The sequence below is a fragment of the Chiloscyllium plagiosum genome, unplaced genomic scaffold (genome assembly GCF_037043375.1).
Source record: "Chiloscyllium plagiosum isolate Xiang-an unplaced genomic scaffold, Cpla_swu_hap1 HiC_scaffold_32, whole genome shotgun sequence".
Lineage (NCBI taxonomy): Eukaryota > Metazoa > Chordata > Chondrichthyes > Orectolobiformes > Hemiscylliidae > Chiloscyllium > Chiloscyllium plagiosum.
In genome coordinates, this window is record NW_028270170.1 from 45,675,771 (window position 1) to 45,701,408 (window position 25,638).

General features: G+C 45.3%; 1 protein-coding gene across 2 annotated transcripts; it reads right to left on the bottom strand.

Annotated features, from left to right (window-relative positions):
* Positions 1–118: 118 nt before the first annotated feature.
* Positions 119–23,791, bottom strand: myl4 (myosin, light chain 4, alkali; atrial, embryonic). 2 transcript variants are annotated; one of them, XM_043675354.2, is made up of 8 exons: positions 23,627–23,791; positions 14,383–14,410; positions 12,564–12,713; positions 11,664–11,837; positions 9,230–9,307; positions 6,790–6,832; positions 5,135–5,161; positions 119–386 (listed from the first exon to the last, which is right to left on the bottom strand). In XM_043675354.2, the coding sequence occupies exons 1-6, from the start codon at positions 23,735–23,737 to the stop codon at positions 6,804–6,806; spliced, it is 570 nt and encodes a 189-aa protein (XP_043531289.1). In that variant the 5' UTR covers positions 23,738–23,791; the 3' UTR covers positions 119–386; positions 5,135–5,161; positions 6,790–6,803. The 2 variants fall into 2 exon arrangements, with proteins under 2 accessions (XP_043531289.1, XP_043531288.1); XM_043675353.2 differs by lacking the exon at positions 5,135–5,161 and having other exon boundaries at positions 23,627–23,790.
* Positions 23,792–25,638: the final 1,847 nt, after the last annotated feature.

Here is a 25,638-nt window from a genome sequence, read left to right on the forward strand (position 1 = left end):
GGATCTGGTTAACTTGAGATCAATTCTACCTGTACCCATGCTGTCCTCCATGGTCATGCTGTGCAGTTATATTTCTAACTCATACCCCAAAGAGATACTCAAGAAGAAAAAACAGAAAAATCTTTTGTTGTATTTTATTTGTGGTAAAAACTTATAGAAATTAAATATGTACTGGACAATGAGACAGGTTGAGTGTGGTGAAGCACACATAAGTCAACACACACTGGGATATAGATGGATTCAGTGCGAACAACAGGATTTAGTGGATCTTCCCAGTGACACACAATGGCTTCTCATGTGCAGAATGTCAGCAGGAAAGGTCGTTGTTGTATAGATTTCACAGCTTGCTGTTCCTGGTGTTTATAGACAATCCCATTGCTCACAATCTGCAAAAAAAAAACAGAATTTAGAAAGGAGGCCAGGAATTAACTTGAAATTAAAATAACTGAGAATTAAACGAAAATTGACAGTGTAGAAGCAGAAACAGACCATTCAGACTATCATATCCAAGTTGGTACTCATGTCCCACATGGAGCTTAAAACATTGAATGCTTTCAAGAGGAGTTAGATATAGTTCATGGGGCTGAAGGGACCAAAGGCCATGGGGAGAAAGTGGAGAGTTGATAATCAGCCATGATCATATTGAATAGTGGAGTAGGTTTGAAGGGTTGAATGGCCTCCTCTGGTTCCCATTTTCTATACCTCCACCTTTTTCCCTCTCAGCCAATAAACATTTTCAACTGCACATTTCATGTCCTCAAGATCCTCCAAGTAACATTATTTTGAACCATGTAAGGCCATAGAGATATATAGCACCGAAACAGACCCTTAGGTCCAACTTGTCCTTGCCGACCAGGTATCCTAACCTAATCTAGTCCCATTTGCCAGCACTTGGCCCATATCCCTCTAAACCCTTCCTATTCATATACCCATTCAAATGCCTTTTAAATGTTGTTTTTGTTGCAGCCTCCACCACTTCTTCTGGCAGCTCATTCCATACACACACCACCCTCTGTGTGAAAAAGTTGGAATCTGTACTGAAAACAACAAATGCTGGAGATCACAGCAGGTCAGACAGCATCCATGGAGAGGGAGCAAACTAACCTTTCAAATCTAGATGACCCATCTCGCTCTGATGAAGAGTTATCTGGACTCGAAATGTTGCTCACTGTCTCTCCATGGATTCTGTCTGCCCTGCTATGATCTCCAGCATCTATTGTTTTTAGTTCACTTGAACTGTGGTCACATGGAATGAAAGCTGGTGCCATAAATGCCAATGTAAAAATGATCATGATCTGCCTTTGGATGATTGTTAGAGGGACTAATGTTGGCAAGGAGACTGAGAGATATTCCCTTGCCCTTCTTGGTTTCATGACTTATCCAAAGACTGGACTTGCACTGCACCCCAGCACTACTGCACAGAAGGTCACCATGGGGGCTGTTGTTCCATGTCTCTAGGGTTGAACTTGAACCCACAAAAATCTGCCTCAAATATTGGACAGCCATGACTGAATCATAACTGACACTCACCAATGGATAAACACTGATGGCTTTTGTGGGAATTGACATAAGTGAAATGCAAAGCTCCCAGCTTCTATAATATCATTGAACAATCCCAGGACAGTACAACATTGATGAAAGAATATTACTCTAGAGTAATGTTTCCTCTTGATGATCCACCATCACGGTGAATTCCAGTCAATTCAATTCACTCCACGCACCAAAAATGGCTGAAAGCACTAGATAAAGTCAAGGTTATGGGGCCCGGACAACATCTCAGCTGGATTGCTTCAATTTAACAACGTCATATCAACTATCAAGCCAGGGGATCAACCCTGGTTCAATGAAGAATGGAGGAGGAGCAGCACTAGGTATACCTAAAAAATGAGGTGTCAACCTGGTGAAGCACCACATACACGCCCAACAGCGCAAGCAGCAAGCGACAGACAGAGCTAAGCGATCCCACAACCAACAGTTCAGATCTCAGCTCTGCAGTCCTGTCACATCCAGCTGTGAATGGTGATGAACAATTAAAGGAGGAGGAGGCTCCACAAATATCCCCCGTCTTCAATGATGGAAGACCCCCACACACAAGTGTAAAAGACAAGGCTGAAGCATTTACAACAATCTTTAACCAGAAGTTCCAAGTGGACGATCCATCTCAGGCTCATTCAGTGGTCCCTAGTCTCACAGGGGCCAGTGCTCAGCCGACTCGAATCACTCTACATGAAATCAGAAAATGATTGCAGATTCTGGATACTAAAAGGCTATGGACCTCATCAACATTCCATAGTACTGAAGACATGCCGTTCTCTGAGCCAAACTGTTCCAGTACAGTTACAACACTGGCATCCACTCAACAATGCAATGTGATGGAGTATTTTTCACCCGGCGGGTATGGGGAATCTGGTACTCATTGCTTGTGGGGATAGGAGAGGCAGAAACCCTCATCACATTGACGAGGTATTAAGATGAGCACTTGAAATGCTAGAGCAAACAAGGTTAAGGACGAAGTGCTGACAAATTAAATTCGAATAGATGCCTGATACAGACATGATGGGCCGAAGGTCCTTTCTCTGTGCTGTAAAACTCTATGACTCTACGACTAAAAGAGTGAACTTCAAGTGCAAGGTCAGACTTTCTGCATCAAGGATCCTGAGCAAAGCTGGAGTCAAGGGGGAGCAGGGGAATAACTCTCTGCTGGTTAGAGTCACATGGAACACAAAGAGAAACAGCTTTGGTAATTAGAAATGCAGCCTTTTCAGCCCCATAGCATTACCGCAGACAGCTGTCAGGGTAAAGACCTGGAACATCTTCAACATTTTAAAATTAATTCAGAAGATGAGGGCATCGCTGGCTGGGCCAGCATTTATTGTCTATGCCTAGTTGCCCCTTGAGAAGGTGGTGGTGAGCTGTCCTCCTGAACTGTGTGAGTCTATTTGCTGTAGGTTGACCTCACAATGCCCTTAGGGAGGAATTCCAGGATTTGACCCAGCGACACTGAAATAACGGCGATATATTTCCAAGTCAGGATGGTGACTGGCTTTTGGAGGGTATGTTGCAGGTGCTGGTGTTCCAGTATATCTACTTCCCTTGTCCTTCTAGACGGATGCAGTCATGGGCTGGACGATGCTGTCGAAGGATCTTTGGTGAATTCCTGCAGTTCATCTTGTAGACACTGCTGCTACTGAGCATCCATGGTGGAGAGAGTAGATACTTGTGGATATGGTGCCAATCAAACAGGCTGCTTTGTCCTGGGTGGTGTCAGACTTCTTAAATGTTGTTACAGCTGCACCCATCCAGGCAAGTGGGGAGTATTCCATCACACTCCTGACTTCTACCTTGTAGATGGTGGACAGGCTTCGGGGAGGCAGGAAGTGAGTTACCAATATTCCTAGTCTCTGTTCTTCTCTTGTGGGCACTGTATTTATATGACTAGTGCAAGTCAGTAGTAACCCCCTGAATGTTGATAATGAACGCAGTTTCAGTAATTGTAATAACATTAAATGTCAATGGGCAGTGGTTAGATTGTCTCTCATTGGAGATGGTCATTGTCTGCAAGTTTGTGGTGTGAATGTTACTTGTCACTTTTCAGTCAAATTTTGAGGATGTAACTAGTAAAATGGATAAGGGAGCATAATTGGTTGTGGCAAATTTGGATTTTCAAAAGCTGCTCAAAAAGATGTCACAAAACAAGATATTACTCAAACTTGGAGCTTGTGAAAAATACCATGGATTGAGGATTGGTTAATGGGCAGAATAAGAGACTGGAATAAACAGAGGATGACACAATGGTCAGCACTGCTGCCTCACAGCACCAGGGACCTGGGTTCGATTCCAGTCTTGGCTGACTCTCTGTATGCAGTTTGCACATTCTCCCAATGTCTACATGGGCTTCTTGTGCCGTTTCATCACATGTTTTGCTTGGGATCAAGCTTTTTATTTCATTATTCACTCATGGAAAGTGGCCATCACTGGCTGGGCCAACATTTATTGCCTGTCGCTAGTTCCCCCTGAGAAATTGGTGGTGAATTTTGAACCGCTGCAGTCCACGTGCTGGACACAAACCATTCAGGAGGTCATTCTAGAATTTTGACTCAATTTTACTGAACAACCAGCGATATATTTCCAAGTCAGGATGGTGAGTGGCTTGAAGGGGTTGGTGTTCCCATGTACCTGCTGCCTTTGTCGTTCTCGATGACAGTAGTTGTGAATTCGGAAAGTGCTGTTTAAGGAGCTTTGGTGAATATCTGTAGTGTATTTTATAGATAGTACACATTGCTGTGTACACAGTGGAGGAGGGAGTGGATGTTTATGGACTGTACAAAAGGCTTTCTGCCTCAGATCAGTGCTTAGGCCTTAGCTCCTTACCATCTACATTAATTATTTAGTTAAGGGGTCTGAGGATAATGTACCTAAGGTAGCTACTGATACACTGTCAAGAATGCAAAGAGATTGCAGAAAAGATAGAGAGAGATTGTGAGAGTGAACAGTGCATGTAAAATCAGGCAGAGCATTAAGTTATTCATTTTGATAGGAAACATAATCAAACTGAATGCTTTATGGGTGATAAAAGGTTGGAAGTGTTTGCATTCAGTGATCGTTGTACATGAATCACAGAAAATGAACATGCAGGTATAGTAGGTAAATCTTGTTTTGGATTTTGGTACAAATGAATTGGTGTGTAAAAGTCAAACTGTCTTCTACAATTATCATAGAATCCCTACAGTGTGGATACAGGCCATTTGGCCCAACAAGTCTACACTGACCCCTCCGAAGAATAACCCATCCAGACCCACTCCCGTACCCTATTACTCTACATTTCCCAGACTAATGCACCTAACCCACACATTCCTGAACACTATGGGCAACTTAGCATGGCCAATTCACCCAACTTGCACATTCTTGGACTGTGGGAGGAAACCCACACAGACACAGGGTGAATGTGCACATTCCACACAGACAATCATCTGAGGCTGGAACTAAACTCAGGTCCCTGATGCTGTGAGGCAGCAATGCTAACCACTGAGCCACTGTGCTACCCCTAATTAGATTGGGAACTGTCAGGTTTCCACAAGTTTGGTTTACTTACACAAAAACAGGACAGGAGGGAGAGCAAGAAAGCTTTACTCACCATGCTCCTGGGAGGGGGAAGGTTATCCTGTGAGGGTAGATAGATTAGAATATATTAGACTACTGAGCCTAAATTCTCTGGAATTAGGTATCTAATTCAAAAATGTATTATTCCTGATAGAACAGATTGAGAAAATGTTTTCCCTTGGTCTAGGGAGTATAGAACAAGGGGTCACGGTCTCAGAGGCTGCACTCGGTGACTGCATTTCAAAGGGTGCCTTTCAATCTGTGTGGAGTTGCAGCGGCTGTATTATTGATACTGTCACATATCCGAACACAAGTGATTTAATATAGAACTTTCAGATTTCCAGGACAGATACTAAAGATGGTGTGGCAGAGAAAGAGTGACAGGTTCCAAATGACTTCTGCATTAAACTCAGACCAATGGGAGAGACAGAAAGGTCATTGCAACTATCAGCTTGGTCTTGGCATCATCTATACTGGGCCACTGAATGTTAGAAAGCACTGATTAAAAACACAAAAGAGAACTTAGCACACCCACACTTGGCACAGGTCTGAGTGTGGAGATATATATTGGTGTCAGCTTGAGAGATTGGTCATTTCATACAGAGATGAGGAGAAACGTCTTCACTCAGATTGGTGTGGGCCAATGGCCACCCATCATTTGACAGTCAGTGATACCAGCACAATACGCAGTGACAGTGCCACATTTGGAGATTCCACATTGTCGCGGAGGGGACAGGCTGAGAAAAAAATATGAATCAAACCAGTTGCCTGTGACCCTTCACATCTAGGCTCCTGTAGATGGGGAAAGGAGTGAGCAAGACTCTGCTGTTGCTGCTGTACTCAGTTACTGAGACCATGGGTCAAACTGTCAGATATAATGGCATCCATTAGCAGAGGGTGGCCAGACCAGCTGAAACTGCACTGTCCAAGATAAAACCTGACAAATGACCATTGAGCTCAAAGGTTTGTGCATCTTTTCAATTCTCTACCTCAGGGGTCTGTGGATACTCAATCTTTGAGGTTATCCATGACAGGAATTAATACTATTCTGGGCACTACAGAAATTCAGAGATATTGGGATAGTATGGGAAAGTGATACTGAACTGCAATGTTAGACACAAGTCTGAAGGGGCTGAATTAGATACCTAACTCCAGAGAATTTAGGCTCAGTAGTCTAATCTATTCTAATCTATCTACCCTCACAGGACAATCTTCCCCCTCCCAGGAGCATGGTGAGTAAAGCTTTCTTGCTCTCCCTCCTGTCCTGTTTTTGTGTAAGTAAACCAAACTTGTGCAAACCTGACAGTTCCCAATCTAATTAGGGGTAGCACGGTGGCTCAGTGGTTAGCATTGCTGCCTCACAGCATCAGGGAGCCGAGTTCAGTTCCAGCCTCGGACGATTGTCTGTGTGGCATGTGCACATTCACCCTGTGTCTGTGTGGGTTTCCTCCCACAGTCCAAGAATGTGCAAGTTGGGTGAATTGGCCATGCTAAATCGCCCATAGTGTTCAGGAATGTGTGGGTTAGGTGCATTAGTCTGGCTCCCACTTTCTAAATTCGCTTGTCGAGGGGAAGTTTTGTCTATATCAGATCCATTTTCAGGGAGTGACTGTGCCTCAGTTTCATTGGATAGTTCATGCTATCGCAAGGTGAAAAGTGTCAAAGCACCGAACATGTGGTTTAACTCACCGGAACACCATGCTTCATCCCGATAAGATGTGCTTCGCAAAAGCTGCAAAAATAAAACCAGACAATTATTGCTGTTCAATGAACAAGATTCGTTTAAGTTGCGCCTGGTTTTGAACCTCTCAGTTATTGGTCTCTCGTTAAGCACAACGTCCAATGGCACGATATGATAAATATTGTCTTTTAACTTTGTCAAAATATAAACCATATACACCTGGGTTCTATACAATAATTCAGGGCTTTAAACATTGCACAGCTTTCAATTCTGTAAATAAATTAATAACCCTGGCTTCCATGAAATTGTTATGGATATTGATTTATTATGCTCCCTTCTCACTGTATATATTTGAAATCTATAGGAAGCCACCTTATTATTGCGCCACCCTTACTGACTTAGAGTCAATAGAGTCATAGAGATGTACAGCACGGAAACAGACCTTTCGGTTCAACTCGTCCATGTGACCAGATATCCTAACCTAATCTTGTCCCATTCGCCAGCACTTGGCTCATATCCCTCTAAACCCTTATTCATATGCCCATCCAGATGCCTTTTAAATGTTGTAATTGTACCAGCCTCCACCACTTCCTCTGGAAGCTCACTGCATTCACGCACCACCCTCTGAGTGAAAAAGATGCCCCTTAGGTCTTTTTTATATCTTTCCCCTCTCACTCTAAAGCTATGCTAGTCTAGTTCTGGACTCCCCCACTCCAGGGAAAAGACTTTGTCTATTTACCCTATCCATGCCCCTCATGATTTTGTAAACCTCTATAAAGTCAGCCCCTCAGCCCCTGACGCTCCATGGAAAACAGCCCCAGCCTGTGCAGCCTCTCCCTGTAGCTCAAATCCTCCAACCCTGGCAACATCCTTGTAAATCTTTTCTGAACCCTTTCAAGTTTCACAACATCTTTCCGATAGGAAGGAAACCAGAATGGTACACAATATTCCAAACTTAACATAAAGTCTGTGACTGTGAAGGATGTTTTTGTATTCAGTTGGAGTGACGGACCGAACAAGAGTTGGAGTGAGGGGACTGAGTGAAAGTCGGAGTGAGGGACCGAGTGAAAGTTGGAGTGAAGGTCTGACTGAGAGTCCGAGTGAGGGTCTGAATGTGTCTCCGAGTGAGGGGCCGACTGAGTGGCCGAGTGAGGGGCCGACTGAGAGTCGGAGTGAGGGGCTGACTGAGAGTCGGAGTGAAGGGGTCGACAAGAGTCCGAGTGAGGGACCGACTGAGAGTGGGAGTGAGGGGCTGACTGAGAGTCGGAGTGAAGGGCCGACTGAACATTGGAGTGAGGGGCCGATTGAACGTTGGAGTGAGGGGCCGACAGAGAGTCTGAGTGAGGGGCCGACTGAGAGGCGGAGTGAGGGGCCGACTGAGAGGCGGAGTGAGGGGCCGACTGAGAGGCGGAGTGAGGGGCCGACTGAGAGGCGGAGTGAGGGGCCGATTGAACGTTGGAGTGAGGGGCCGACAGAGAGTCCGAGTGAGGGGCCGACTGAGAGGCGGAGTGAGGGGCCGACTGAGAGGCGGAGTGAGGGGCCGACTGAGAGGCGGAGTGAGGGGCCGACTGAGAGGCGGAGTGAGGGGCCGACTGAGAGGCGGAGTGAGGGGCCGACTGAGAGGCGGAGTGAGGGATTGACTGAGAGGCGGAGTGAGGGGCCGACTGAGAGGCGGAGTGAGGGGCCGACTGAGAGGCGGAGTGAGGGATTGACTGAGAGGCGGAGTGAGGGGTCGACTGAGAGGCGGAGTGAGGGGTCGACTGAGAGGCGGAGTGAGGGATTGACTGAGAGGCGGAGTGAGGGGCCGACTGAGAGGCGGAGTGAGGGGCCGACTGAGAGGCGGAGTGAGGGATTGACTGAGAGGCGGAGTGAGGGGTCGACTGAGAGGAGGAGTGAGGGGCCGACTGAGAGGCGGAGTGAGGGGTCGACTGAGAGGCGGAGTGAGGGGTCGACTGAGAGGCGGAGTGAGGGGTCGACTGAGAGGCGGAGTGAGGGGTCGACTGAGAGGCGGAGTGAGGGGTCGACTGAATGTCGGAGTGAGGGGTCGACTGAGAGGCGGAGTGAGGGATTGACTGAGTGTCAGAGTGAGGAGCCGACTGAGTGTCAGAGTGAGGGATTGGCTGAGTGTCAGAGTGAGGGATTGGCTGAGTGTCAGAGTGAGGGATTGGCTGAGTGTCAGAGTGAGGGATTGACTGAGTGTCAGAGTGAGGGATTGACTGAGTGTCAGAGTGAGGGATTGACTGAGTGTCAGAGTGAGGAGCCGACTGAGTGTCAGAGTGAGGAGCCGACTGAGTGTCAGAGTGAGGAGCCGACTGAGTGTCAGAGTGAGGGATTGACTGAGTGTCAGAGTGAGAGGGCTGACTGCAAGTCCGAGTGAGCGGCTGAATGTGAGAGTCAGAGTGTGTTTTTTCCCTGAGGTTATGGAGATGGTTTTCATCCTGATCTCACCTTCGTAATTGACGCATCCATTTGAGTCCTCATGACCCGCCAACAGCTGCTCCACCTCGCTCTCTGACATCTTCTCACCTACCAGGTAATGGAATCATTTGATCAGAAGGCAGGAGATCAGCGCAGTCCACCTACTCTCTATTCCAGCAATAATACAGCCAAGATGATCTTTTCAGGTTGAAAAGCAATTAATTGTCCCACAATGTGGCCAATCTCAATTCAGTAACACTTTATATAATTTGGATTCTAATCAAGATTAGATTAGATTACAGTACAGTGTGGAAACAGGCCCTTCAGCCCAACAAGTCCACACCGACCCACCGAAGCGCAACCCACCTATACCCCTACATTTACCCCTTACCTAACATTATGGGCAATTTAGCATGGCCAATTCACCTGACCTGCACATCTTTGGATTGTGGGAAGAAACCAGAGCACCCGGAGGAAACCCACACAGACACGGGGAGAATGTGCAAAGTCCACACAGACAGTCGCCTGAGGCGGGAATTGAACCCGGGCCTCTGGCGCTGTGAGGCAGCAGTGCTAACCACTGAGCCACCGTGCCGCCCAAGGGTTTGGAGCGTTTAATATATAGAATAGCGAATATCCAGGAGTGAGTTACAGGCTGGAATCTAGTTCAATAGGTTCTGTAGGTTTTTTTTCCCAAGAGATTAACAGATATGTGGCAATGAATCTAATTGAGGGGTTCGGGGTAGGGTCGGGTGCTGATGCCAGTTTATATATATAAAACAGGAGATATCTGGGAGTGAGTTACAAACTGGAATCTAATTAGTACCTTCTGTGGGATTTATATATAAGATAACAGAAACCTGGGCACAAGTCATAGAATAGAATCTAATTGAGGGGTTTGAGATATTTTATAAAAATAAAGTCCCCTTATCTCAGAGATTGCCTCTGATGTTCTAGCATCAGAGAGTGATCCAGTCGGTTGGAATGCTGAACATTGAAAGGCTCAGTACTGGTCACTAATCAACCTGATGGCCTGGGAGTGATCATATTTCTAGTGGATGGGGTGAATCTTGTTAACAGTCCCCAGAGAAAGTAATACAAGGAATTCAGATTGGTCTAGCTCAGTATCAGCAGGAGGGCATTAAACACTGCTGAGGGAGATCATTGGCACTGGGCTGGACATGATGGGCTAAGAGATGGGATGTGATCAGATTTAGACTGGGTATGAAGGCTAAAGGGAGGGAGTACTAGAACAGCCTGGTTTGGAGATGACAAAGACACAGTTGAGGGTTTCAGCAGCAGCTGAGCTGAGATGAAGCTGGAGCAGGTGGTTCTTTGGGAATTAGAATTGTCCTGATGAGAGAATCTGCAGAACAGCTTCACCCAGACACTAACTAGAGCAGACAGGCCAGGGTCACACTGGGTGTTGCTCATATCGCCAAAGAATGAAAGATCTTTCCGTTATGGTAACTTGGCAGAAAAACTGCAAGGTTAGGCAGGACCATGTCTAGCCTCAAACAAAATAGAGATTGCTGGAAAATTTCAGCAGGTCTAGCAGTGTCTGCGGTCAGGAATCAGAGTTAACGTTTCTGGTCCAGTGACCCTCCTACAGAACTGAGTCAAACTCTTTGTGGGATGAATAACGTGGCAGTGAGTCTCAATTTCATCCTATTCCATGCTGCAGTAATGGTCTGAGACTGGGAACCGATGGAAAGCCCCTTGTCCGTGTGTGTTGTGGGGACTAAAGCTCGCATTGCTCCAGTAAAGCAGGAAGCAATGGCAGACCTCTGAGGTATGAGCTTCTGCTGGTTGGACGTTCATAACTGGACTCACAACAAATCATTTACATTTGATTGGTGAAGACAATTCAGCTGCTCCCTCCCAATGTGCAACTACTCCAGAGACAGCTCCATACCACTGTCCCTAGCTGCCCTTCTGAGCATCTGGTACATGGTTAAAATGTCCCTCCTAACCTTCAATTCCTTTGATTCTTTGCTCGTGTCTGACTGTGAGTTTGGAGTACATAACCCTGTACTTCCATACATTGCTCCTGATTGGGGATAGATGGGAAACCAAGTGTCTCTGGATGCACCTCCAAACTGACCCCAGGACCCAATGCTGCCTGGGGACAGGAAAAATGAAAAGGTGGTGTACCCTGTAACACTGCTGGTGACAAACTGCAGGGCTTCCAGCTTGTCAGAGGGTATTTCCTGCTCATTTCAGGTGTTGGGACATTTACACACAATCAGGAACAGTAAGCTTGTTACGGTGGTTTGTGTGGACTGTGGTTTCTTGCCCAGAAGTGAACAGTTCCCATGAAAGAGAGAACAGCACAGCAACAAGAACAAGAAGCTGGGGAGGGTCACAGTTAGGGAAAAGAGTAGAAATGGAAGACCAGTGATAATTTAACATCAATTTCCAAACCCACATAATCTTCCCTCCAGGCTGAAGACATTCAACTCACCCAGTGTTGCTAGCACATGACGGAGCTCAGCTCCCATGACAGTGCCGTTTCCTTCCTTGTCAAAGACTTTCAAACCTTCCACAAAGTCCTCATATGTGCCTTGGTCCTTGTTCCTGGTGATATGCTGCAGTATTGGGAGGAAGGTTTCAAAATCCAGCGTCTTCTGGTTCATCTCTGCCAGGGGCAAACAGACTGTCACTCAGACTGACTGGATCCTTCAGAACATATCTCTGATGGGAGGGAGGGGAGCTCAAACTCCCTCGTGACCCAAATCAAAATAAATATTTAAAGAAGTTTGAGGTTCAATTTTACTGGCTTGGAATCTCAGGAGGTGAACTGAACAGATCAAAGCATCATTCGCCCAATCAACGGATCTTAATGAAGATACGTAGTACACGTGTTCTTTAGGGGAGGTAGGAAGTTCATTCAGATACATAATCATGGTTGTTTTTCACTGCATTGTGAAGAATTCCACCTGATGAAGGAGCGTCGCTCCGAAAGCTAGTGCTTTCAAATAAACTGTTGGACTATAACCTGATGTTGTGTGATTTTTAACTTTGTCCAACCCAGTCCATCACCGACACCTCCAAATCATGTTTCTAAATGTATGTATGTGTGTGCATTTGTATATGTCTGTGAGTATAAATCTCAAAGTATATTGTATGTGTTGGTATAAATGCGTGTGTGTCAAAGTATGTCTATGTATGTACATGTCTATTTTGTGCAGATAAATGCTAAGTTTCTTTCCCCTCTTTTCCCATTGTTCTATGGAGCCAGTACAGCAGTAGCTCCAAAGGCTGTCACTCCAGTGTCTCAGAGCCACCTTTGCTGTGTTTGTTGTTATGATGCAGATGGACTCATGCCTATAGAATGAAGTAGCCCCAATCCCTGACACCTCACCTTCTGGTTTGGGTTTGCCAAGCACTTTCATGACTTCAGCATTAGTAGGGTTCTGTCCTAAGGCACGCAAAACATCTCCGCACTGTGCATAGGTAATCTTCATTTCACAGCTGGGCGTCCTGTCAAAAAGGGCAAAAGCCTCCTTGAACTCTGAAATTAGAGACACAGTGATGTGATTATTACTCCCCACACCGAGGAACCTGATTCACACAAACTGGACACAAATGAATGACAACACTGGCTTCAGTTTGACAGCGCTGTTGGTTAAATAAACCGCCTGTACCACATGTTGAACTGAAGCCAGAATGTCCACTTGAAAAGAAAAGTGGCTGGACCTGAAACATTAACTTGGTTTCTCTTTTCACAGATGCTGCTAAGCCTGCTGAGTTTCTCCAACATTCTCTGTGCTTGTTTCAGATTTCCAAAATCCACAGTGTTTTGCTTTTACATCTTACCAGGAACCATTTGCTCCCCTTTTCCCTCTTCCCTCTAACTTGCCTCCACACATCTAATGTATTGTTAAGTTTGCAAAGGTGCCACTGTTTACTTTGGATGAGAGGAAGGTGCTAATTGGTTGGCAAAGTTTTGGTAATCAGCATCCATCTGCATTCTCCATGACAATGCCTCTACCAGAGTCCACTTGGTAACCAATCAACATCCTCCTCTCTTCCAATTTAAATGTTAGTGTTTCCCTTGAATTGGTGTTCTTGTGAATGATGAGTACAAGACAAAAGTTTCAAACATTTTTTCAGTAATACCCTGGTTTTGTCCAACCACAGAAGTGTTATGTTAAATGCTGACATGGTCTCTACTACAGTTATGAATTGTGGTAATTCATTCCACAATCTCACATCCCTATGTGGAAAATACTTTCTCCTGATCACTGTCTAATCCTCATGGTATTTAATCTTCCATCGGAGTCCTCTTGCTCCTTTACTTATTTACCTGAATACTTTCATCACTTTAAACAGTCCCATCAAAATGCCCTGTAATTTCCTATGATCTAAGGAACACATGCAGCATTTTTCAAGTTTTTGCTCGTATTCCTTCATCGCAGGGAGCATCTCAGTAAGTCTCTATCGTACCCTCCCATTTCTGTTACCTCAACCCCTTCCCTATTCTGTAGAGTCTCCAACAGTGGTCCCACTAAGATTTTGTATAGACTTTCTATTATGTCCCCATTTTAATATATGCAGATCTTTATGATATTGAGCCCTATTGTAGCGTTTTGCAAATTTAATGGGTCTGTGTGGAGTTTTCTTTTCTCCCAGTGACTGTGTGGGTTTTCTCCAGGTGCTCCGGTTTCCTCCCACAATCCAAAGATGTGCAGGTTAGGTGAGCTGGCTATGCTAAATTGCCCGTAGCGTCCAGGGATGTGTAAATTAGGTGCATTAGTCAGGGGTAAATGTAGAGTACTAGGGTAGGGGAATGGGTCTGGGTGGGTTACTCTTTGGAGGGGTCAGTGTGGACTTGTTGGGTCGAAGGGCCTGTTTCCACACTGTAGGGATTCCAAGACCCTAAAGCCTGATTATAAGCAAGTCATGGACCATTTACCTTCTTCTGTGTTTGTATTTGGGTAGTAATAATCATCTCTCGCTTTGATTTCTCTGTAATGCTTTTTGCTGCCATTGTTGTGTTCTCAGGTGACATCTCCCAGTCGCCCTCTCAGGGGCAGCAGAGAAGCCTGCGCTCTCGTTTCCATTGCCCTGGCACATTCTCCTAGCTCCGTCAGCCACTGTGAGAAGACTGACAGCACAATTAGCTGCCCCCAGCTTTGGAAGGGTTGATAGTATTTGGCTCTAGAACAGTGAAAACTCACCTTCAATCTGATCCGAACTGAAATCAATCTGAAACAGAAACAAAGTCAGCTTTATTAAAGCGTAAATGTTTATAAGGATGCATTACTCTCAAGGCTGCCTCACACGGTGCCATTCTTTGTGTTACATATCATATCAGACTGGGAGAAAGTGAGGACTGCAGATACTGGAGATCAGAATCCAGAGCGTGATGCTGGAAAAGCACAGCAGTTCAGGCAGTATCCAAGGAGCAGGAGAATCGACATTTCGGGCATAAGCCCTTCATCAGGAATGAGGCTTGTGGGTCAGGGCTGAGAGATAAATGGGGGGCGTGGGGTGGATGAAGGTGAGGGAGAAAGTGATAGGTCAGAGAGGAGAGTGATGGACAGGTCCAGAGGGCGGTGCCAAGTTGGAGGTTTGGGACTGGGATAATATTGGGAGGGGGTTGGAATGAGGAAGCTGTTGAAATCCACATTTATCCCGTGTGGTTGCAGGGTTCCAAGGTGGAATATGTGACGTTCTTCTTTCAGACTTCGTGTGGTAAGAGTTTGATGGTGGAGGAGGCCCAGGACCTGCATGAGCTTGATGGAATGGGAGGGGGAGTTGAAGTGTTCGTCCGGGGGGCGGTGGGGTTAGTGGGTGCGGGTGTCCTAGAGATGTTCGCTGAAATGATCCGCAAGAAGGCATCCTGTCTCCCTGATGTAGCCTCATTCCTGATGAAGGGCTTATGCCCAAAACGTCGATTCTCCTGCTCCTCAGATGCTGCCTGACCTGCTGTGCTTTTCCAGCACCACACTCTCGACTCATATCAGACTGGTGTCAGGCTGACAGTAAGACAAATCCTTGCCTCTATTCTCCATGTCAGTAAACATGATTCCCAGAGAGGTCTCGACATGGATCCACACTCTCTTTCCTGGATTGTGTGTTACAGGTACTCACTTTTGACAACAGTGAGAGTTAAAAACAGGATGCCTTGAAACTCCCTCTTCCAACTTAAACTCCTGGCTCTCAAACTCCGTTGTCCTGCACTTGGATTGTCATTATCTCATATTTCTCTCTTTCTTTTCTGTTCCCTTCTTCGCTCCATCTTTCCTTCCCCACAAATCTGCCTTCTCCTCTTCCCTTTTATCTCCCTCCCTCTTTGGAAGAGAGGCAGGTGAACCTCTGTCTCACCTGGAAGGACTGTTTGGGGCCCTGAACTCCCCAGGTATCTTCCCCTGTAACCGGAAAAGATACAAAACCTGCCGGCACACTACCCCCCTCACCTCCATCCAGGGCACCTTCCAGGTGAGACAGAGGTTCACCTGCCTCTCCTTCAACCTGATTTACTGCATCTGGTGCTCCCAATGTGTTCTTCCCTACATCGGGGAGACCGAACGTAAACTTAAGGAACGGTTCGCTGAGCATCTCAGCCGGGCCCGCAGGGGCTGACTGAACCTCCCAGTCACTGCCCATTTTAGTTCCCCTTCCCACTCCCTTTCTTACATGACCATCCTTGGCCTCCTCCATTGCCAAAACAAACCACAGCTCCTGTTGGAGGAACAACACCTTATCTTCTACCTGGGCAGCCTACAATCTGGATGACTCAATATTCAGTTCTCCAATTTCAAATAACCTCCCTCCAACCTTCCCATCCCCCAACTCCCTTCCTGGCTCCTCCCCATCCCTTCCATTCCTCTCAGCCACCAACCAACTTCATTCCTCCCACTGATTAACCAGGTTGTACCCTCTGCCTATCTTCACCTATCCCCACTTCACCATCCTGCCCCCACCATCCCCTTTCTCTGCAGCTCCCCCTACACCCACCCCCAGTCCTGAAGGGTTACACCCGAAACGTCAACTTCTTCACCTCCTGATGCTGCCTGACTTGCTGTGTTCTTCCAGGATCCTGCCTGTCTAAGTTGCGTTCCTTAGAGCAGAGGAGATTGAGAGGGGACCTGATTGAGATGGATAAAATAATGAGAGACAGATATAGGATAGATGGGAAGAATTTTTTTTTCCCATGATGGAAGTGTCAATTACCTGAAGCATTGATTTAAGGGAAGGGGCAGGAGGTTTGGAGGAGGTGGGAGGAAAAATGCTTTCATCCAGAAGGTGTTGGGAATCTGGAACTCACTGCCTATAGGAGTGGTCCAGCAGAAACCGTCATAACATTTCGGAAGTATTCAGATGTACACTGGGGTGATAGGGTATATGAGACTATGGGCCAAGTGCTAGAACATGGCATTAGAATGGTTAGGTAGTTGTTTGTGACCAATGTGGATGGGATGGGTCCAAAGGCCTTTTCCTATGCTGTAATTCTTGGTAACTCTATGAAACTAAGAAATAAATTAGTTTAATCTGAAATTAAAAATGCATCAAAAGAGATTGAAACCAGTCACATGTAAAGAAACTTTGGAGGCCTCTTTTTAATTTACACTTCACAAATCCAGCTTGGAAACAATCACATCCAGACACAGGAAGACATCAATGAGTGAGAGACCTCAAGCTCATGCTATGATTAGATTACTTACAGTGTGGAAACAGGCCCTTCGGCCCAACAAGTCCACACCGACCCGCCGAAGCGTAACCCACCCAGACCCATTACCCCTACACCTAACACTACAGGCAATTTAGCATGGCCAATTTGCCTAACCTGCACATTTTTTGGACTGTGGGAGGAAACCGGAGCACCCGGAGGAAACCCACGCAGACACGGGGAGAACGTGCAAACTCCACACAGTCAGTCGCCTGAGGCGGGAATTGAACCCGGGTCTCTGGCGCTGTGAGGCAACAGTGCTAACCACTGTGCCACCGTGCCGCCCACCTATGACAGAGCAGGGAAAGTAGAGCTCTCTCTCTCTTTCTTCTCTTGCTCAAGAAAGTAATAGCAACCATTATCAACAAAATTTGGGGAAATATCTGAACATTGAGAACTCAAAGATATCTACAACATTCATGGCTGCATCTGATCTGTATTGGTCACTATTGCTTTTTAAATTTTATACTTTGTTTATATTTGTTTGATGTCACATCTTTGTTAATTTTTATCTGGGTTAATAAATAATAACATTTCTCTCTCTTCCATTCAAGTAAACCTTGTAATTTTTAAAAATATCTCTGGTGAACTAGTTAATTACATTTTAATTGGTGTGAGGTATAACTGCATTCTAAAAGCAGCATTGAATCTTTGTTGCCAAAGTAAGGAGGTTGAAAAGAATGGAGCCAATTCAGCCCCTTCACCCATTTATCTTCAGATTTCATATGTCCTAACCTATGTGATGAACTTATCTTGTTGTACCTCATCAAAGCCCTTCTGAAAATCCAAATATATTACAACTACTACTATGTAGTAGTCTATTCTTTCCATTATTTTGTTAAAGAAATATCTGGGTAATTAGCATAAGTTGTCCTTTTGGAATTGATGCTAAATGAATAATTTCATAGCCAGTTTCTGGATATTCTCCATTACACCATTTCTTATAGATTCCACTACCCTTCATATCACTGACATTAAACTGACTGCTCTATAATTCTTAAAGAAAGGGAGTCTGAACAAGACTTCTATAAGAACAGCACTAACTGCCTGCCGAACCTTAGGCACTCCCGCAATCTTCTATATTTTGTAAATATAAACTAATATTTTTACTTTCTTTTTCCCCTTCATCCTCTGAGTTAAAAATCACACAACACCAGGTTATAGTCCAACAGGTTTATTTGGAAGCACGAGCTTTCAGCTGTTGGGACTATAACCTGGTGATTTTCAACTTTGTCCACCCCCAGTCCAACACCAGCACCTCCAGGTCAACACATCCTCAGAATATGTGTGGGAACATAACGTGCGAGTCTTTTCATCACTCTCCAGTTGTGAGTTTATTTTTCACTTTTGATCCCAATCTTCTTTTTCAGCACATCCTAAAGTCAGGTTATAAAGGCTGAAAGAACCAAAAACAGAAGTTGCTGGAAAAGCTCAGCAGGTCTGGCAGCATCTGTGAAGAGAAATCAGAGTTAACGTTCCTCAGAGCTTTTCTAGTAACTTCTGTTTTTGTTTCTGTTTAATTATCTTCTTTGGTGAAAGCTTAGCTGACATAAATATTCTTCAATAATACTCTATTTTGTTCCCAGTGTTCGAATTCCAAGCCCTTTTTTTTGTTTTTTCTCCCTCCAATGTCCTTCTCATTTACCATTTCTCTGTGGTACCCCTTCAGTCCTTTCTCCAGTTGTGCACCACAGATAGTACCTCAGCACCTTCAATCAAGTGCATTTGCCACATGAGCAACTAGACTATGCAGCTTTGCTGCTCTTTCCTTCTGTCCATAGTCAGGCACAGGCTCAGGAACCAACAGTGTCCAAGAAGAACATCATTCTTTCAGGGTGACAGTTACTGTACAGAGCATCAATCAATGCAAGATTTGTGGCTTTTCTACCCTCTGGGAAATTTCAGCAATCAGTTTGATAGGCGAGAATGCAGTCCTGAAAAAACAATTTTCCTGATTACATTTCTCCCATTTAATGGACGGTAGCTTTCACATTGTCAAATCTAACCTTCCTGTATGGCCAGCGCAGCTCAATTCCTGGGAAAGGTAAACACTCGGACAGGAACTGGGGTGTTCACCAGTAGCCTTCCAGCTGTTTTTAAGCTGACAGTAAGGTCCCTAGCTGTGCACTGAGACATTGCCAGGAGGGCAATGTGCTAACATGCACAACTTACCCTTTCTACCTGGTATGCCTCATTCAGACTAAAGACTAAGAGTCTCTTCCTTATCTTCTGTTTTTTGTAAAATAGGCATATTCCTTTCCCCAGGGTCATGCTGTGTGTGGGCTGTAGTGACAGGAGCTCTGTGATAAAGGACAGATCAAAGGTAAACTCACTATAGTCCCACCTGACCATGAAGCTGCTCTACCATCAGAGAGAGACACTTAGCAATCGTTTAACTTGAGGATCACCATGCCTCAGGCAAGGTTGGGGAGTTAAGAAGGCGGGTCCTTCATGGTAACTTCAGCCGATGTGGGAATTGAACCCACGCTGGTGGTATCACCCTATATCACAAACCTGATTTCCAGTCAACTAAGTCTACCGACCTAACTGCAACTAACTAAGGCTGCAGATAGAGCTTTAAGGTAAGTAGTTGAGCGGGGGTGGTTGTAGGTTCAGTTACGTGGAAAATTATAAAATCAAAGGTAAAGGAGAGGTAGGATTGTAGCATAGTGATAGGGTTCATTATTACCGGATAATATAAAGAAAGGACAATAAAGCCTAATGGAACCAAAGAACTAGAAATGTAGGGAAACTCGATAAGAGAATTAACTTAAAGGTTTTGTATCTTCACATGTGAAGAAAGTCATAAAGGTAGATTGAGGTCCCAAGCACCAAAAACCATTTAAATATAGGGGAGGTCACAGAAGACGTTATTAAAGTTTCAGAAGAAGGAATAAGTCAGAATATGGAAAGGGTAAGAAATCTAACTTCAGGCACAGCAGATAAGGGGACAGCTATGAGAATGGGGACAATTAACGCAGGACAGAAGGTGTTGTACTTAAATGCATGCAGTATACAAAACTAGGTAAATGAGCTTGTAGTGCAGATTGAAATTAGTGGGAGTGATGTTGTGGTAATCACAGAGACAGAGGTTGCAACGGGATCAGGGCTGGGAAGTAAATATCCAAGGGTCCGCAGCTTATTGGAAGGAGAGGCAGATGGGCAGAGAGGGTGGGGCGCCTTGATAGTAAGAAATAAAACTAAATCAATAGCAGGAAGTGAAATAAGAGTTAGAAGACATAGAGTCGGTGTGGGTAGAGTTGAAGACTTGCAAAGGGAAAAAAAGGACCCTTATGTCCAGGTCTCCCAGCGGTAGTCAGAATGTGGGGCAGAAAATAATTCAGCAAATAGAAAAGGCATGGAGGAAAAGGCACTATTACACATGGGGGATTTCAACATGCAGATGGACTGGGAAACCAGTTTGGTAGCAGACCCCAAGGAAAGGAATTTGTGCAATTTCTACGAGCTGGTTTGTTTGAGCAGCCTGTGGCACAGCCAATGAGGAAACCGACAATTCTGTATTTGGTGATGTGTATAAGGCAGACTTGATTAGGGAACTTAAGGCAGAGGAACCCCTCGGGGGCAATGATCATAATATGATAGACTTTACCCGCCAGTTTGAGAGGGAGAAGCTGGAATCAATTGGAATGGTATTAAAATTGAGTAAAGGTAACTACAAAGTAACTCCCTGAGGGAGGAACTGGCCAGATTGATTCAAAGGGAAATCGAGCAGGGAAGATGGTGGAGCAGCAATGGCAGGGGTTTCTGGGGCAGCCAGAGCTGACAAAGGAAGTCAGGGTCAGCATGAAAGCAAAAGAAAAAGCATACAATGTAGTGAAAGTAAGTGGGAAGCAGGGGATCTTTAAAAACCAATAGATGAAAATTAAAGGAGTAACAAAGGAGAGAAGATGAAATATGAGGGTAAGCTCTTCAGTAATATAAAAGAAGAGTGCAAAAGTATTTTTAGATACATAAATATAAGAGAACAGCAAGAGTGATTAATGGATCATTGGAAAATGAGGCTGGAATAGTAGTAATGGGGAACAAAGACAAGGTGGAGTGACTGAACAGGTACATTGCACCAATCTTCACAGTGGAAAACACCAGCAGCATACGAGAACTTCAAAAGAGTCAGGAGGCAGAGGTGAGTGCAGTGATCATCATTAAGGAGAGGTTGCTGGGGAAACTGAAAAGGTCTGAAGGGTGGATAAATCACCCAGATCAGGTGGACTATACCCCAAAGTTCTGGTAATCGTTCAGGAATCACTGCAGTCAGGGAGGGTTCCAGAGGACTGGGAAATGGCTAATGTGACACACTTGGTTAAGAAGGGAGGGAGGCAGAGACAGGAAACTATAGGCTGGTTGGCCTGATCTTGATCGTTGGTAAGATTTAAGAGTCAAAAAGTGTGGTGTTGGAAAAGCACAGCAGGTCAGGCAACATCTGAGGAGCAGGAGAATCAATGTTTCAGGCATAAGCTCTTCATCAGGATTTAAGAGTCTATTATTAAGGATGAAATTGCAGAGTTCTTGAAAGTGCATGAGTATCACTTTGTAAAGGGGGTCATGCCTACAAATCTGTTAGAATTCTTTGAGGTAACAAGCAAGTTAGACAAAGGAGAGGCAGTGGATGTGATCTATTTGGATTTTCAGAAGGCCTTTGACAAGGTGCCACACAGAAGACTGCCAAATAAGAGCCCATGGTATTAGGGGGTAGGTACTGGCACGGATAGAGAATTGTCTGAACTGGCAGAAGGCAGAGAGTAGGGGGAAAAGGGATCTTTTTCAGGATGACATCCAGTGACTCTTGGAGTTCCTCAGGGTTTGGTAGTGGGACTACAGCTATATGTTATACGTTATACAACAATGATCTGGATGAGGGAACCGAGGGCATTATTGCTAAGCTTGAAAATGACGTAAAGATAGGTGGAGGGACAGGATACTGTTGAGGAAGTGGGAAGGCTGCAGAAGAATTGGATAGCTAGGGACAAAGAAGAGGCAGATAAAATACTTTGTGGGAAAGTGTGAGGTTATGTACTTTGACAGTCAGAAAACTGAATAGAGGAGTAGGCTGTTTCCCAAATGGCTGAAAATGTGTTGCTGGAAAAGTGCAGCAGGTCAGGAAGCATCCAAGGAGCAGGAGAATCGACGTTTCAGGCATGAGCCCTTCTTCAGGAATCTTCTCCTGCTCCTTGGATGCTGCCTGACCTGCTGCGCTTTTCCAGCAACACATTTTCAGCTCTGATCTCCAGCATCTGCAGTCCTCACTTTCTCCTAGAAGATTGTTTCCTAAACGGGGCAAGGTTTCAGAAATCTGAAGCACAAAGAGACTTAGAAGCCCTCATTCAGGATTCTCTCAAGGCCAACATGGAGGTTCAATAGGAAGGCTAATGCAATACTAGCATTTATTTTGAGGTGGGTAGTTGCAAGAGCAGGGATATACTTCTGAGGTTGTATAAGGCATTTGGAATATTGTGAGCAGTTTTGTGCCTTTTCCTAAGTAAGAATGTGCTGGCGCTGAGGTTTACAAAATGATGCCAAGAATGAAGGGCTTGTTATATGAGGAGCTGTTGAGGACTCTGGGTCCGTGTTCAATGGAGTTTAGAAGGATGGGGAGTGGGGAATCGTGTTGAAACTCACAGAATACTCAGAGGTCTGGATAAAATGGGCGTGGGGAAGATGTTTCCACTATAGGAGAGACTCGATATGAGTGCACAAGCTCAGCATGAAGGGATGACCTTTTAGAACTGAGATGCGGAGGAATGTTTTCAGTCAGAGGTTGGGGAATCTGTGGAACACCGTTACCATGGAGGGCTGTGGAGGTCAAGTCATCGAGTGTCTTTAAGACAGCGAAAGGTAGATTCCTGATTAAATAAGGGGATCAAGGGTACAGGGAGAAGGCAGGAGAATGGAATTGTGAAACATATCAGCTATGGCCGAATGGTCTAATTCTGTTCCTATACCTTATGGTGTCATGGAGCCCTGAGATGTAGATCACACTGACATTCTGCAACACTGTTTCAATTCACGGAGCCACCAGAGAGAGAAATCTTTTTTCAGAAGATGGAGGAGACTACAGCTACAGAGAACGCACCGCCTGCTGGCTCATTATTGCCTGGCAATTGATAGAAAATGCATAGTCAATCAGGATTTGGATTGAGTGGTTTAAATTGGGGAAGATTTTCACTTATGATACTGTGGATTGGAGATAAGGAATGGCTCTCCTCAGCACCATCTGGGCTATAATCAAGGTCCCTGCTTGAAGGCTAGGTGTTAGCTAAGTCAAGGTCGAATTTGTCTCAATTCAGGGTGTGATAATCATCTAGCTGCTGCCGAATTCCCTGAAATCAGGAGGCTAGTACCCTGTGAGGGTGGGGCCTTTCAGAGGTGGGTAGACAAAAGGAACGAGGAAAAATAAAGACGTTTGCAGCTATTGGGGTCACCAAACCAAAAACAAGGAGCAACCAGAGACAGCTCCCAGCGCACGCTACATCTGCAAGATGTTGCTGAAGCCTTTGACACTTATTGTGTTCAGCTCAAAAATTAAATCTTTCACTGGAAAAAGGAAACGGGATTTCCTGCACATTTAGTAGAAAGCAGAAAATCCTCAAAACAAACCTTACAGCTGCTCCACAGCCCCTCTGTCATTACAGTACCCTTACAGATTGTCATTTTAAATATTCAGGCAGCCATTCATTCATTCACTGCAGGTCTCCAGGCAGCAGTGATTCTCTCACAATGGGTCCACTTACCATCACACTCTTGGGGTCGAAGACAGGTTCCTTGGGAGGTTCTGGTTCTGCAGGTGGTGGTGGAGGGGCTGCCTTGGCAGCTTCTTTCTTCGGTTCTTTTTTGGGGGCCATGGTTTACCGGGACCAGCAGGATCTGGGAGGTGTGCAGAAGCTGTGAGCACACGCACGAGTACCCGCATCCTCCAGGGCCGCCTTATATAGTACCCTCCAGGCAGCCAGCCGACAGCTGAGAAAGCAGTAACCACTGCCTATAAATGGAAGCAGTTTCCACCCCACCCCAGGGAATAACCGAGCCCGGGGCTGGGGAGGGGAGAGGGTCAGGACTGTCATGACAACTAGAAAGCGGGCAGTTCTTAAAATCGGAGCTATGACAATTAAAGGGAACGCGTCCTCTTTAAAATAAAAGGTATTTGCAAAAGGCTGGAGGGTGAGGGAGGTGCCTAGAAGGAAGAGAAGATGCTCAGAGTAAAGCAGCATTGATGCAGAGGTGCGTGTTGAAAAAAAAATCTCACTGGGTTTTGAGATTGCAAGGGAAAGATAAGCTCGTGATTTAAAGAAAAAATTGTGCTGGGAGGTGGGGAGAAGAAACAATTTAATCTTTTTATTATTTGGGTTGAGAGATTTCAGCAATAAACGGTTATCAGCTGAACTTCAGTGCCCCAGGGATGAGGGATGATGTTCCAAACCTTTAAATAATTTTTCCACGGGCTGGACCACGGTGCAGGTCTGAAGGAGGAGCTAAAAGAGCAGCCATCTGCCAGTGCCAGTCTGCAGGAGCAGTGTGAAAGCAGCATCAAAGGAGCAGGAGAATCGACGTTTCGGGCATAAGCCCTTCTTCAGGCCTTCAATTCCTGAAGGGCTAATGCCCGAAACGTCGATTCCCCTGCTCCTTTGATGCTGCCTGACCTGCTGCGCTTTTCCAGCAACACATTTTTAAGCTCTGATCTCCAGCATCTGCAGTCCTCACTTTCTCTTAGGAGCAGTGTGAAAAGAAGGTGCTTTTAGAAAGAAATTCACTCCACTTCTGCCTTTCTGACCACATTATACCCAATCCTCACTGTCAAATATACCTACTGACCGATCACAGTCCATGACACCCAGAATACTCACTCCAGTGCTCACTGACCACTATACTCCCAGTGCTCACTGAACTCTGTATCCCAGTTCCCACTGATGGCTATACTTCCATTACCCACTGATCACTGTATTCCAGTACCCATTGATCTCTGGAATCTGATACCTACTGATCACTGTACTCCAAGACCCACTGACCATTTTATCCAAGGACTCACTGACTATATAGTCTTAGCTGACCCAGTAATGACTACTTTAAAATATGTTAACGACAGACACTTGCAGTAAGCATTCCCACGCAGACATTCCTCCAGTCTCTAGGTAACTCCTGATTCACTTCATTTCACAGCCCCTGACATTACTATACTTAATTTACAGTTGATACACATTAACGGCAGTGAATATTCTGCTGTCATTTTGCACTGAGGCTCAGATTACATCCAAAACCAACTCAAACTCATCACCCAATTAGAATACTGATCATCTGCATTTCACTACCTAACACTACATTATTCACTTGAAATTGATCAGCCTAATCCAGAGATACTTCCTGGGATAGGGAGCTGAACTCTGTATCTAACCCCATGCTATTGCTGTCATGAGAGTGTTTGTTGGGGACAATGTGAGACAACATGAGAACACAGAGCTGGAGTAGGCAACTGAGTCCCACAAACTACTCCACCATTTAACATGGTCATGGCTGATCTCATCTCAGCCTCAACTCCATTTTCCTGGCAGCTGCCCATAGCTCTTGAACCAATTAAAAATCGGACTATCTCCTCCTTAATTTTACTCAAAGTCCCAGCATTCTCTGCACTCTGGGATAGTGAATCCCACAGATTCACAACCCTTTGAGAGAAGTAACTCCTCTCATTTGTTTTAAATCTGTTACCCCTTTATCCCCACACAACCTCCAGCACCCACTTCGCTTGTTTCAT